At 41.3% G+C, this 14,225-nt stretch overlaps 2 protein-coding genes across 6 annotated transcripts in view; one reads left to right on the top strand and one right to left on the bottom strand.

Moving 5' to 3' along the window:
* Window positions 1-9,697, top strand: part of TP53BP1 (tumor protein p53 binding protein 1) — a 95,180-nt gene extending 85,483 nt beyond the window's left edge. For both annotated transcript variants that reach the window (XM_023514242.1, XM_003791768.2), the window contains exons 23-28: window positions 684-899; window positions 3,152-3,367; window positions 7,143-7,237; window positions 8,053-8,252; window positions 8,788-8,933; window positions 9,340-9,697. In XM_023514242.1, the coding sequence (XP_023370010.1) occupies window positions 684-899; window positions 3,152-3,367; window positions 7,143-7,237; window positions 8,053-8,252; window positions 8,788-8,933; window positions 9,340-9,527 (1,061 nt within the window). In that variant the 3' untranslated portion in view covers window positions 9,528-9,697. The remainder of the gene's footprint in view (window positions 1-683; window positions 900-3,151; window positions 3,368-7,142; window positions 7,238-8,052; window positions 8,253-8,787; window positions 8,934-9,339) is intronic.
* The window catches only part of TUBGCP4 (tubulin gamma complex associated protein 4), a 38,059-nt gene continuing 33,517 nt past the window's right edge, over window positions 9,684-14,225 (bottom strand). For 3 of the 4 annotated variants that reach the window (XM_003791767.3, XM_023514244.1, XM_023514245.1), the window contains exons 16-19: window positions 12,922-13,038; window positions 12,169-12,308; window positions 11,507-11,547; window positions 9,684-10,092 (exon numbers count right to left, since the gene is read on the bottom strand). In XM_003791767.3, the coding sequence (XP_003791815.1) occupies window positions 11,535-11,547; window positions 12,169-12,308; window positions 12,922-13,038 (270 nt within the window). In that variant the 3' untranslated portion in view covers window positions 9,684-10,092; window positions 11,507-11,534. Of the gene's footprint in view, window positions 10,093-10,906; window positions 11,548-12,168; window positions 12,309-12,921; window positions 13,039-14,225 lie in introns of those variants that run through there. The other variant, XM_012806365.2, reaches the window with a different exon arrangement.

Genomic DNA, 14,225 nt, shown 5'->3' with positions numbered 1-14,225 from the left:
GGCAGGTCTATTTTTAGTTCTCTAAGTGTTCTCCAAACATCTTTCCAAAAGGAACGTATTAGTTTACATTCCCACCAGCAATGTAGAAGTGTTCCCTTTTCTCCACATCCATGCCAGTATCTCTGGTTTTGGGATTTTGTGATATGGGCTAATCTTACTGAAGTTAGATGATATCTCAAAGTAGTTTTGATTTTCATTTCTCTGATGATTAAGGATAATGAGCATTTTTTCATATGTCTGTAGGCCATGGGCCTGTCTTCTTCAGAGAAGTTTCTCTTCAAGTCCCTTCAAGATCACTGAGATGGGATCACTTATTCTCTTCTTGCTAATAAGTTTGAGTTCTCTGTGGACTCTGGTTATTAAACCTTTGTTGGAGACATACCTGCAAATATCTTCTCCCATTCTGAGGGCTGTCTGCTTGCTTTACTTACTGTGTTTTTGGCTGTGCAGAAGCTTTTTAGTTTGATCAGGTCCCAGTAATGTATTTTTTGGTGGTGTTTCAAGAGCTACTAAACACATTTCAGTCATGGCAAAGACTAGAATAGAAAATATGACCTTAAAAAGAGGCTTCTTGCCCTCATGGGAAGTGGGGGAAAGGATATCTAAATCGGGCTCTGCTCAACTTCTTGAGTTCAGGGCCTCAGACCATAGGATTTGACCAACTCTGATTTATCCTACTACAGACAATTTGGTGGAAGGAAAGCGGAAACGGCGCAGTAACACCAGCTCACCGGCCACCCCCACTGCTTCCAGTAGCAGCAGCACAACCCCTACCCGTAAAATCACAGAAAGTCCTCGTGCCTCCATGGGAGTCCTCTCAGGCAAAAGAAAACTTATTATTTCTGAGGAGGAAAGGTCCCCTGCCAAGCGAGGCCGCAAGTCTGCTGCTGTGAAACCTGGTGAGTGCTTTGTTCTGCCTCATCCTCCCTAAGACGACAGTAGAATGCACAGTCACCTGCTGGAAAGATGGCAGCGATAGCCCTTCTGTCATGGCTACCAAGTTGGGGGTCCCACATAAGCCCATAGATGGTGCTTACTACAACCCTTCTCCCCCATTTCTCAGCAGAGTCCATTGGGTAAAGTAGACTAGCCAGCACTTGATCACAACCATTTGTTTGCTCCTATGTAAGTTCTAGTAGGGAAAGAAATAATTAAATTTAAGGATATTAAAAATAGGTGAAATTTTACCCAGGCCAGCTAAAAATGACAACTGCAATAAAAAATAGCCAGGTGTCGTGGTGGGTGCCTATATAGTTCCAGCTATTAAGGAGGCTGAGGCAAGAGAATCGCTTGAGCCTAAGAGTTTGAGGATGCTGTGAGGTGTGATGCCACGGCTGTCTCCTGAGGGCAGCATAGTGAGATTCCGTCTCAAAAAAAAAAAGGTGAAATTTCTATTAACATTTTTTCCTTTGCCTGTACCGTACTGTTTCCTGGAAACTGCTCCCTTCTCCCTTGTGTTTGGAGTCCTGTGGCTCTCACAGACTTCCTACTGAAAGGTCGTATCTTAGCGTGCATGTACCCGCTTTTCATTGTTTCCCAACAATCCCTTTCCAATGCCTTATTTATGTTCAACATTAAGAGAGACGTTCCGTCCATTTTGTTTATTGAGTCTCTATCATGATCCAGACCCGGCTGCTGTGCATTCTGGAGAAACAGAGGTAGAGGCATCAGTCTTTGCCCTGATGGAACTTTCTCAGGCTAGCAAACTAATGAAATTCCATTGCTTATTGCATTGTCCCTGGCACTAGAGCTCCTTTTCTTTCCTGTGTATGTGAGTTGTGTCATACCCACATCTACTTAACACTGCTGCTGTGTTTCAAGGTATTTAAAAACAACAGATAACCTTTGTTGAACATTTACTGTGTGAGGCATAGAGTTAAGTGCCTCACACACATTATGTCATATATAATCCCTGTGAAATATAGGTGCTAGAATCTGTTTGCCAGTTGAAGAATCTAAGGCACAGAAAAGCTGGCTAACTTTCCCAAGGTGACAAAGTAAACCAGGATTCAGACTCAGGCAGTCTTGACTCTTAAATCCAGCCTTGTACATATTACATCATATTGCCTCTGAGACTGTTCTCTTGCTGCTGGTTTTATTTTAGAGAGGCATGCATGACCTGTCTGTCATCTTAGCCTCCTAATGAACCTACGATTCAGCTTCTCCAGGTCAGGTATTTGTTTTCTTCTTGAGGACTTATTGGGGCACTCTTAGCATGGGTGTTCTGGGAATCCTGGGCTGCCTAGTACACTTACCTACCCAGGTGTTGGAAACTGAGGCAGTTGAGGAAAGCTGTTTTGATGTGGCTCCATTTGCCTGTAAAAAACTTTACTACTAAGTATTCTCTGCACCATTCTGGTGATGGTCAAAGAGGGGGTGGGAGGATTTGCTGGGGAAGTTTCTTGGTAATAAAAAGGTGTTTTTGTTTTTTTAAAGGCTGCTTCAAAATATCACATGTCCTGGGGGAAATAAGCACTGGGCAAAGAAAGTAGACTGAAGATTTCTAAACATTTTTCACTCCTCCTACCTATTCTTTATTATTACAACTACCCCTTTTTTCAAAAGAACTTAGAAATATTTAGTGTGGCTCTATAAAAATAATACTTAAACTTGATTTTCATTATGAAAATACTGTGTCCATTGTCACAACTGTGTAAAATTTAAACATGTAGGCAGTGCCCGTAGTTCAGTGGGTAGGGTGCTAGCCACATATACCGAGGCTGGCCGGTTCGAACCTGGCCCAGGCCACCTAAAACAACAATGGCAACCACAACAAAATAATAGCCAGGCGTTGTGGCAGGCGTCTGTAGTCCCAGCTACTTGGGAAGAGAATTGCTTAAGCCTAAGAGTTTGAGGTTGCTGTGAATTGGGATGCCATGGCACTCTACCCAGGGTGACAGCTTGAGTCTCTGTCTCCAAAAATAAATAAATAAATAATAAAATTTAGACATGTAAATTCCTCCTCATTATAAATTTGATTAGTCCTAGGTTGTTGGCCATTTAGAATGTTGGCTGTAGGAATGATCTTTGGTTCTTAATTTAGAAAGTTTATCAGAACATTGTCTACCCATCAGGTCAAGGTTGGTGGTAGGGTTTTTGATTAGGCAGGAGTCTGTATTTCTCTATTAACATGCTTCTCTGTCCTTCCTAGGTGCGGTAGGGGCAGGAGACTTTGTGAGCCCCTGTGAGAGTGGAGACAATGCAGGTGAACCCTCTGCCCTGGAAGAGCAGAGAGGGCCTTTGCCTCTCAACAAGACATTGTTTCTGGGCTATGCCTTTCTCCTCACCATGGCCACAACCAGTGACAAGTTAGCCAGCCGCTCCAAACTATCAGATGGTCCTACAGGAAGCAGTGAGGAAGAGGAGGGTAAGGCCTTAAGAAGCCCTTGGGGCTCTGACACATACATTTCCTTCCTTTATAGTCACTTAGGAGCTGGTGGTCCCCCTGCCATGTGTAGAGGAGGCAGGACAAATAGCAGCTGGGATCTTGGTTGGGGAAGTGAAAATCTATACCCTGCTTTTTGGTTTATAGACTGTTTTCATTAAACTCCTTTTGGTGAACAGTCTCATGAGGCAGATAGGCTACAGACCTCATCCTTTTTATAGATAAGGAAATAAGCTTGGAGAGGTTAATAATTGCCTTTTGTCCACAATAGGGGCAAACTGGGGGGGACTACAGCCATGTTCATTTTACTCTCCTACAACCATCCAAGTCAGTCAGGTTTCTGAATACCCTACCATCTTCCCCATTTGTTTTCTAGAGGCAATTGCTCAAGCAAACCCATGTGGAGGGTGAGCTTCATTCTCTTGAGGTCTGAGTGTCAGATTGAGAATGTGGGTTGTCCAGTGCCCCAGAGTAATTTGAGAGAGCTTCTTGGCCTTTTCAACTCTTGTACCTGTGTTTGTGAAACTTAATCTATACTTTGCATTTTCATTTCATTTTCGTCTGTTACATAGTTTTTGAGTGAAGGCTGCAGTAGGAAGAGGTCTAAGAAGTGTGTAGAAAATGAACAAATATATACATTATAAGTGACTGATAGCAATAGCCAAGGCTGTCTGTCAAAGGCTAAAGATCCAGATGTTGTTCTACAAGTCAGAGTCCTAACATTGAGTCTTGTAGAATTGAATTAGGGAATGTGCTTGCCATAAAATAGCACCACTGAAAATAGATGTGTGATAGTTGCCATTTCACATGTGTGGTGTGTGGATAACTCCTAATTAACCAACACGGTTATCAACTGCAGCTACATGGAGATGTGTACAAGGGCATGGGTAGGATGAGTAGGGAGTTGCAGTTAAGGTTTATACTACTTGGAAGATACATTTAAAAAAAAGTTAGGAGGCTCAGCACCCATAGCACAGTGTACCACATACACTGAGGCTGGCGGGTTAGAACCCAGCCCTGGCCAGCTAAAACAGCAATGACAACTGCAACAAAAAATAGTTGGGTGTTGTGGCGGGTGCCTGTAGTCCCAGTTACTTGGGAGGCTGAAGCAAGAGAATCACCTAAGCCCAAGAGTTGGAGGTTGCTGTGAGCTGTGACAGCATGGCACTCGACCAAGGGCAATAAAGTGAGACTCTTGTCTCAAAAAAAAAAAAAAAGTTAGGAGTTGAGAGGCTCTGGTAGTGGGGAAGTCAGGCTGTGGGAACAGGTGTGGTATGGTAGGATTTCTGTTGTTTGTCAAATAATTCATGCAGGTACAGTGAAAGAGAAATAAGGTATGTGTTTCCTACATAGGAATTTTGTTTTTATCATAAATCATTAGAAGTCCCTTGAGAATTCTAGTGAAGATATGTCATGGCATTAAAACAATATTCATGGTTTTTATTCTCTAACAAACTCCTACCCTTTTCCTAAACCAGAGCTTCATGAGGCTGCTCTATGGATGTTCCATTTGTTGTTTGGTACAACATAGTCAAGAAAGCTGTTGGCTGAGATATAGGCTATCCAGCTCCTTAAAAGTTTCTGTGCCTGTGTATGGCCTAATAAGCTCATAAAAATTAAGTTAGGCACTTGGACAGTGTTTTTTAAGGGATCTCCAGGTTTCTAGTAGAAAGTGTGGTGAATATATCTGTTCTAAGTTGGCTCCTTCATCCTTGGACACTGTCCCAACAGCATAGAAGAATCCTTGGCATTTTTGGCATATGGAAGGGGTTTCTCAGTCTCAAGAAGGTTGAAGACATCTGTACTAAACAGTTCTCTGCAGAATTACAGTTTTCAAGAAGCTATGGGATAGGTGTTACAGATAAATGGTATTTCTTGGATGCTAGCTTTAATGCAAATTCAATAGAATATTCAAATCCATGTTATGAGACTTACTAAGTTAGGAATATGTCTCCAGTCTTGTTCGGTGGCACACAGTAAGAGACGCCATCAGACAGATTAACACAGGGTTTATTTAGTGTATACCTTCATACATGATTTGGATGGTAGAATTAATCTATTTCTCTTAGCCTCTGGTTGGTCAGGGCACTCATACCTCAAAAGTAAAGAAAATTTAATACGAACTCATTGAGGAAGATTAGAGAAATGGACTGCTTAGGATAATACTTGATTATGCAAATGAAAACAATATAATTAGGGATTAAAATCTTCAATCAGTCTTAGATTAAGCAGACAGAATAAAGGATTATGAAGAGTGTTAGCAAGGAGTCATGGTGCTGAAGATTGTGATGTGGTCTGTGAGATAGGAGAAAGATGCTGGGACCAAGCTGAGCAAAGAAAGCCCTGTAATATTCTGACTTTGGGTTTTGATTTTTTTTCTGGCCAGGGCTGGGTTTGAGTCTGCCACCTCTGGCATGTGGGGGGCATGTGGGGCCGGCGCCCTACCCTTTTGAGTTACAGGCGCCACCCAGGTTTTGATTTTGAGAGAATATTGAATCGAAGAAAAGAGGGTGGTGCCTGTGGCTCAAAGGAGTAGGGCACGGGCCCCATATGCCAGAGGTGGCAGGTTCAAACCCAGCCCTGGCCAAAAACTGCAAAAAAAAAAAAAAAAAAGGAAATGAAAGTGACTAGGCTAGCCAGTCAGAACTAAACCCAGATGTAGAGCCCTGGTATGGGGGATTGGCACACTGCCTGAGCTGCTTTGGCAGGCAGGGAGGGCATCAAAGAGGGTGCCATCTCTGCAAGGGGTCTTCTCCACCAGGTCTTACTTCTGGATATGAGTGGGAAGGGGAATGGTCCTGGCATTGAACTTTATGCATTGGGATGAGATTTTTATCTGTGATATTAATTTCAGTTACTTAGAACTTAATTTCCCAGAACTCCTAATTAACTAAAATCTCTAATGTCTTTTCTTTTCTTTTTTTTTAATGTGTTATTTATATATGAGAGGAGCAGATGACAAGAAAACAAGCTCAAATTAGATATTTGGTCAAAAGAAGCAATTTCTAATTGCCTAGGGTCATTACAGCTTCAGCCTCATCTCTCATACCTTCTACTTCACCCTCAAGACTATAGAGCAGTCACTGATGTTCAGTGTCCTGAGGTACTTCAAGATCATCAAAGGTAGATAGTTTTCAATAAAAAGGTTGAAATAGGATTTTCTGACTAATCTTCACCTATTTCAGTTAAATTTTAAAAGCTGTACTTTCTTTGAGCATTCTGGTTTATCAAACTTTTAGTGTACAAGGGGGTAAAAAGGCTGAAGAAGTGGGAATTTGAAGGCTTATAAATATATAATGCACATCAGCTATTCATCTCCACAGAAGGCAGAACTAGAGGAAGTGGGTTTGGTTTGCAGCAGGAAAGGTTTAGGGTAGACATAAGGAGAATTTTCTGATGGTAAAGGTTATTCAAATTGGAATATGTCACTTGGGAAATGGTTGTGTGTCTGTCCCTAAGAAGAGCCCCATGACATAGTCTTAGTACAGGAATCTGATGTTTTTAGGTCTGGGACCATGCCTCATCTCTACAAAGATCCCTCCTACTTTTGTCCCTTCTTTTAGTGGCACTTTATAGACCTCAAGATAGACCGATCTCTTTCTGAACCATGGGGAAGCCCTTTGACCTGTCTTTGGGGACACTGCTGTGGAGATAGCTGGGGAGTGGATAAAGGGGCGGTAAGAAGGAGGCATAAAGTAGCAAATAAGAAAACCACCACTCAGTAATTATTGATGATCTTGGTTGTTTTTTTATATAGAATTTTTAGAAATTCCTCCTTTCAACAAGCAGTACACAGAATCCCAGCTTCGAGCAGGAGCTGGCTATATCCTCGAAGATTTCAATGAAGCCCAGGTGAGTTTTCTTTTTGTAGCTACCCGCAGTGGCAATGATAAAAGCCCACTGGCTATATGAGAATAGGCCCAAAGAGGTTAGGGAGGTTGGATAAAGTAGCCAAAGACTTCAAGAAACTGGGAAACTGTCAAAATGTTGTTACATAAAATAGAATTTTTATTGTGTACAATGAAGAGAGATTAGAACCTTAGGTTAGTTAATGTTTGTGGTTCTGTTGCTGAGACGAAAACAGATTGAAATTTGTATTTAGGTTGGGTATGGTGATTCACACCTGTAATCCTAGCACTCCAGGAAGCTGAGGTGGGAGGATCCCTTGAGCTCAGGAGTTTGAGACCAGCCTGAGCAAGAGCAAGACTACTTTTTCTATTTTCTACTAAAAATAGAAAAATCAGCCAGGTATTGTGGGTGCCTGTAGTCTTAGCTACTTGGAAGGCTATGGCAAGAAGATCACTTGAACACCAGAGTCTGAGGTTGCAACAGCACCCTAGCCTAGTCAACAGAGTTTGACTGTGTTTCAACAAAAAGAAATTTGTGTTTGGTAGAAATCCCTATTTGTTTTTGATTCTAGGCCTGAAAAGCAGCTTATGTATATAGGTTTATGTGTCGTTTGAGGATTTAGGCTCTCGGAAAGTTGCAAGTGAGGCAGGGAGAACATCTGTGGAAGCCATTTGGGCCTTAGTGAGAAAAGCAGCCTTTGGGAAGGTGGGACATAGTAAATCACATCTTGGATAGTATTTGAACTCTTCAAGGCTCATTAGGGTGCTATTTGGGAGCTCGCCATAAATCACCCATTTGCTCTGTTACTTTTCTTCCAGTGTAACTCCGCCTACCAGTGTCTCCTAATTGCGGATCAGCATTGTCGAACTCGCAAGTATTTTCTGTGCCTTGCCAGTGGGATTCCTTGTGTCTCTCATGTCTGGGTCCATGACAGTTGCCATGCCAACCAGCTCCAGAACTACCGTAATTATCTGTTGCCAGCTGGATATAGCCTTGAGGAGCAGAGAATTCTGGACTGGTAAGTATTTGAGAACTCATCTAGAACTGTATAGACAGAAAAGACAGCAAGCGTTTGGAGGGAGGAGAATCTAGGTGAGAGAGCAAATACTTCTGGAAAATGGAATGTCTACTGGATTAATCTAGAATTTGAGTGGGTTTGAAATGATTTTAGTAGTTCATTAGTTTATTCCTACAGGCTATACTGCCTACAAACCTTTTGAAAATGTATAAGGATTTGCATGTAGGATCAATATTCTCAGCCTGTAAAGTTGGAGAAAGGCTGAGTTTTAAGAAAACACTTAAAAAATATAGGCTTAAAAACAGGATTTAAATTATTTCCATCTCTGGGACATACAAGGAAATCAGAATAGGATCAGAAAGCCATCCCAGAGAATACCCATTCAGAGAAGGGAGGGGGACCTGATAGAAGTCTAGGTTTTGAAAGCATTCAGATGTGCATGAGTCCCTTTGCAGAGGGGCAATTTTTTGGATATTATCTGTCATGCTAAAGTCCCTTTGAATTCCTAAGGGCTATGTCTCTGACTTCTTTATAGGCAACCCCGTGAAAACCCTTTCCAGAATCTGAAGGTACTATTGGTATCAGACCAGCAGCAGAACTTCCTGGAGCTCTGGTCTGAGATTCTCATGACTGGGGGGGCAGCCTCCGTGAAGCAGCACCATTCAAGTGCCCATAACAAAGGTACAAAGAGAGAGAATGTGTTGTCATTGTTTCAAGAGTATCCTTAGACCCACAGATGTTAGGCCTTGGGGTACAAGTCTCAGTTCTGATAGGCTGACTAGATCCATGTTACTAAGAGAAGAAAAGTACTGCTTTTAAGAGGTGAGTCAATATAAGTGAAGCACTAGGCTGTCTATGCCATTACTGGTCTCCTGTGATGTGTCTGTTAAATGTTTCTGCAAATGTTTAAACAGTTTAAAAAGTTACAACTTTTTACTTTCGGCCATGATTAGTTGCACTGTGTTTGACACAGTAGGGCTATAGAGTTTGGGCAGAGTAGGATGTATTGGCTAGAAGGCACGTCTGTCCTTCTGAGAGGGCTATACTGAGTGTCCTTTCCTCTTTCACCTTCTCTTGCTCCTTGCAGATATTGCTTTAGGGGTATTTGACGTGGTGGTGACGGACCCCTCATGTCCAGCCTCGGTGCTGAAATGTGCTGAGGCACTGCAGCTGCCTGTGGTGTCACAAGAGTGGGTGATCCAGTGCCTCATTGTTGGGGAGAGAATCGGATTCAAGCAGCATCCAAAATATAAACATGATTATGTTTCTCACTAAAGATAATTGGTCTTAACCAGTTTTATTCCCTGCTATTGTGGAGATTGTGTTTTAACCAGGTTTTAAATGTGTCTTGTGTGTAACTGGATTCCTTGCATGGGCCATGTATATAGTTTTATTTGCTGGACTTTTATGATAAAATAAATGTTGAATCTCTTTGGTTGTAGTAACTGGGATTTCTTTATTATCTGCTTCTTTGAGCTTAATCTCAGAATAAATGATAAGGCAAACAGTACCTTCTCTGAAGCCTTCAATAGGCTTGTTCACTTTAGGAGGACAATTAGTCAAGGAAAATAAACTTAGGAATAAACTTTGTTCTTTAGAACCACTGTCAAAAACCAGGCTGTCTGACATGCTGTGTTTCCAAACACTTGATTTTAAAGTAGGTTAGGGTCCAGGTTAATAATTGTGCCAAAAGTTGGGTGGAATTGGACACAGAAAAAGATGTCTCTTGCCTTCTTTAGAGTTGAGCTCATTAACTGCCCTGTGGGTATTCCTCCACTCTCAGAGCTTGATGGGAAAAGGACGAATTGCTGTAGGTGACCATAAGCTTGATGATAAAACTCTATAAGACAGACATGAGATGCATTAAGTGAGAACACTTGAAAATGTTAAAAGCTCTAGTCAGACGTCCAGTATTGTCACAATAGCTGGATGCGGTTCCTTCTCTCCTCCTAACATTATCCCTGTTAATGACCTCTCATTCTCTAGAGCAGGGATTAACAAATTTTTTCTGTAAAGGGCCAAATGGTAAATATTTTAAGCTTTTGGGCCATTTGATCCGTCATAACTACTTACTTTTGCCAGGAGAACATGAAAGCAACCCAACATGATGTGTTTTCAGTAGAAGTGTATTTAGAAAAACATACAACAGTTTGCCAGTGCCTGCTCTCGAGGCAAAGGAAGGGGTCATCTTTAGTTAACAAGAGGAAAAAAGGCTGTCACAGTAGCGATAAAGGTCAGATTCAGTGACTATAAACTGAGGCCCAAAATACACATTCTTTTTCAGTTTGGAGGGGGCTGTTCAATGAATATTTTGGTTCACGTTGATATGAACATTAATGATTATGAATGATGGCTGGGTCACATTACAAAAACCTCAACACCTGTGGCTTATTTAACTAACATGGGCTAACTGTGCCTGCAATTTTTAGCATTTAAAATCTAAAAATTTTGGGTGGCGCCTGTGGCTGAAAGGAGTAGGGCACTGGCCCCATAGGCCAGAGGTGGTGGGTTGAAACCCAGCCCCAGCCAAAAACTGCAAAAAAAAAATCTCAGTTTTACAACATTTTTTTAAGGATCTTTTTTCTTTGGGGGAAAAATATACTTTTAATCACATTATCATTAATATATATTAATGATTGGAATATATTTTTTCAGTAGCTAGAATTGCCCTTTTACCAGACTTAAATAGTAGAGGTTACTAGCAAAACTCTTCAGATTCACAGTTTCTTCAGAAGTCTTACACTTCTGAGGGAGGAAAGGTAACCTGTGTAGGTGTAGATTACTTGGTATAGAGAGAAGGAAAGCCGATCTTACCTGTGCCTTTCTTACTCAGCGGTAGTGTCCAACAGCTAACTTATTTATAAACATAATTCCTTTTTCACATTATCCCAAAATATTAAACTTTCTGACCAATATTATTTACTGCTGTATCTCCCACAGCTTGAACAGTACCTAAGCACACGGCAGGTGCTGACTATTGAATAAATGAGCCTATGTAACAGGTATTCGCAAAGGGATCAGTGCCCTTGCATGGCCAGCATAGGAACAGCTGATGCAAATAGTCTCTCTGGTGGGTGACACTCCTTCCACATGACAAGGACATGAAGGATTTGTACCCCCTGCATATTCAGTAATTGCTTCTAGGAAGAAAGGTAGCACCCTGTCATTAGGCTGCAAACATTTTGCACATGGCTAGACAATGGGCTATTAGCTTTGAATCTTTTCTTACAAACTTGGGAATGTGGTGGGATCACCTTATTTCAGTTTATGAGCCAGAAACTTTCACATCCCGAAACTACAAAAGAGAAGAAAAGAAACCTTATTAAATATCATGCTTTCCCAAGATTGTCTTCAAAGAAGTATGCAACAAGGTAGCCTGTTACCTAGATAATGGTCATCTCAAAACTCAGTTTTGTTTCTTTGACTCTTGAGTTAAAATCACTTAGGAAAAAACCACTTGTGGATATTTTAGAGGAAGAAGGGAGGGCAGTGACATGATTTCCTGAATGGGAATGACACATACTTCCAAGAGGCCAACTACCACTGAATCTTACCATTAGATTTATAAAAAAATTTAGATTTCATAGATGGGGAAGCTGGGGGCCAGCAAGGCAAGGTACCACAGGCTGCCCAGTTAGTTCATGTCACAATTGGGCATGAAGCCACTGAGCTATACATAACCCGGCAAAGGACTTAACACCCATCTCACTGTCAGGTGTTTCAGTATTTACCATGATAATGACTTTTAGTGGCAAATAATCCTCCTTAAAATTATTAAAGATGAACAGACACATCCCAATAGCTCCAAATCTTATTTACTAGATAATATAGCTAAAGTTTTCTTAAAGCTGTGAAATTCTACAACTCATTAAAAATTCACCCCCCGAAAAGTCTACTGACTTCCCCTTGTTCATACCTGCCCAGAGTCCCACCAGCCTGAGTGTAGTATTTGTTATAATCTAGTCGTAACAGTAGTTGAGCCAAATCTGAGTTGATCTGATGATTACGAACACTGGAGAGAATCTTGAACAGGAGTGATGACTGGCGGCTAAAGCCCTGCAGAGAGAAGGACTTAAACTGTCATTCCTCTTAAAATCACTAGCTCTCCATGTGGAGGGTGGGGTGGGGGTGGTCAGGGTGGTAGGGTAAAGTCACTTGGAAAACCCTTGCTCAAAATTCTGCAGAACTACCTGATCTTCCCACGTTCAGCTCCTGAAATGACTTGAATTCTTGGTACCAAGTCTGTAAAATTCATGGACTCTTTCATCAATAGGAATTTGGCAGCTGGTACCCAATTAACACATTCTGTCATGTACTGGGGGTACTGGGGAGAGCCTGTTTTGTTAAATGCAGATTATCTATCTCAGTGAGATGGGGGTTAGTTCAAGGAAATAAGGGGTAGGATGTGAGAATAAAACCAATGCATGTTTGGTGGGCTGAAATGATTCAGGGCTGTACTATTTTTGAACACCATGAGGTGGCACATTAATTATCAAAAATCAGCTAATGCCAATAATATCTCTATATCTTGTTATTTCTGTGCATATGTCTTGAGGAAATGCTTTCCTTAATGTCTTGACTCAGAAGAAAAATCAGGAATTCTCCATTGTCAAAACCACCTCTCTCCTTTGGGCAAAGCTGCACATTTTCCACAGCCAACCAGACTCACCTTCACAAGAATGCTCAGCTGAGCAGCTCCACGCTCATCTAATGGGCCCAGGTTTTGACTGACCAGCGAACAAAAACTGTGACAGAGATCTAGGATTTCATTCAGGCAGTGAAACACCTACCCGGGAAACAGAGTGTCCATTAGGAAAAGAAGGAAAATATTTAACTGTGAAATTAAAAGATTTGGGAAAAGAGTAATAGCTGCCACCCCAATCTGACCTCAGGATAGACACACATTGCCACTTGCAAGGCCTGCCAGCCCAAATACATGTGCAAAACAAACTCATCCCTTCCCAGCAAAGATGCTATTATTCTCTTAGTCACCCTTGCATAAAAACTCACTCTAACCACATTAAACTAGTCATTATTTCTTAAGACTCAGAGTGTGTGCCTGCCTCTAAGTTATGAGTATTGTTCCCTGTGCCTGAGATGCTCTTCTCTCTTAATACCAGCTCAGGTCCCACTCTCTTGTGAAATGCTTCCTTTCCCACTGTAGCCTTGAGGGAGCCCCCAGTTCTCTTCTGTAATGTTCATGTGGCAATTGTTCTGGCTACCCGTGTTGATACTGACCTTTGTATGTGTATGTGTACATGTCTTGTATCTCCAGCTAGACTGTGAGCTCCTTAAGGGCGGAGCCGTGACTTACACTTCTTTGTATTCCCAGTGCCTTGGATATGGTAAACACATGATAAATATTTAATGATGATGACCTACTCTGATATTCTGCATTTCCCCAAGGATACTCCCATGTCATACAGGACACTATCTGTCCCAGTGGTTCTTGGTTGTTTGCAACTCATAGAACCCTTTGAAATGTCATCTATATAACTTACTCTTCCTTAGTGCAGCAAAATAAAAGCTGCAGGTATCAGAACCAAAAAGTTGTCTATAGAACTTGTGGTACAGTATGCTGAGGAGTAATAGCTTATGTCAGAGCTAAAATACAACCATTACATTAAAAATCACAAGTGATCATTTTAATCTTCCTGCTTTTCATACTGGAATTGGCACCAGCTTATGAGTTTTTAAAAAATACTGGTCCTGGGTCCTCAGAGATTGTAATTTAAGTGCTCTGGGCCTAGATTTTTTAAAGGTTCCAGATGATTCCAATGCAGCTGAGGTTTAACTGCCATAAAGTAGATGTATATGTATTTACAGATATACCTACATATAGAGAGACATTATTCTGGTTGCCTGTGAAAACAACATTTTTAATTTCTTTAAATCCTTCATAATTCTTTAATCTGTAGCAACTCAACCACATCTTTTATTTCAAAGACATTTCAGTTCTCTTTTTTTTTTTTT

This window comes from Otolemur garnettii, unplaced genomic scaffold (assembly GCF_000181295.1).
Source record: "Otolemur garnettii isolate 467f Iridium unplaced genomic scaffold, OtoGar3 scaffold00050, whole genome shotgun sequence".
Taxonomy (NCBI): domain Eukaryota; kingdom Metazoa; phylum Chordata; class Mammalia; order Primates; family Galagidae; genus Otolemur; species Otolemur garnettii.
The sequence above is the reverse complement of the archived record's forward strand: the minus strand, read 5'-3'. Positions and strand labels throughout refer to the sequence as shown.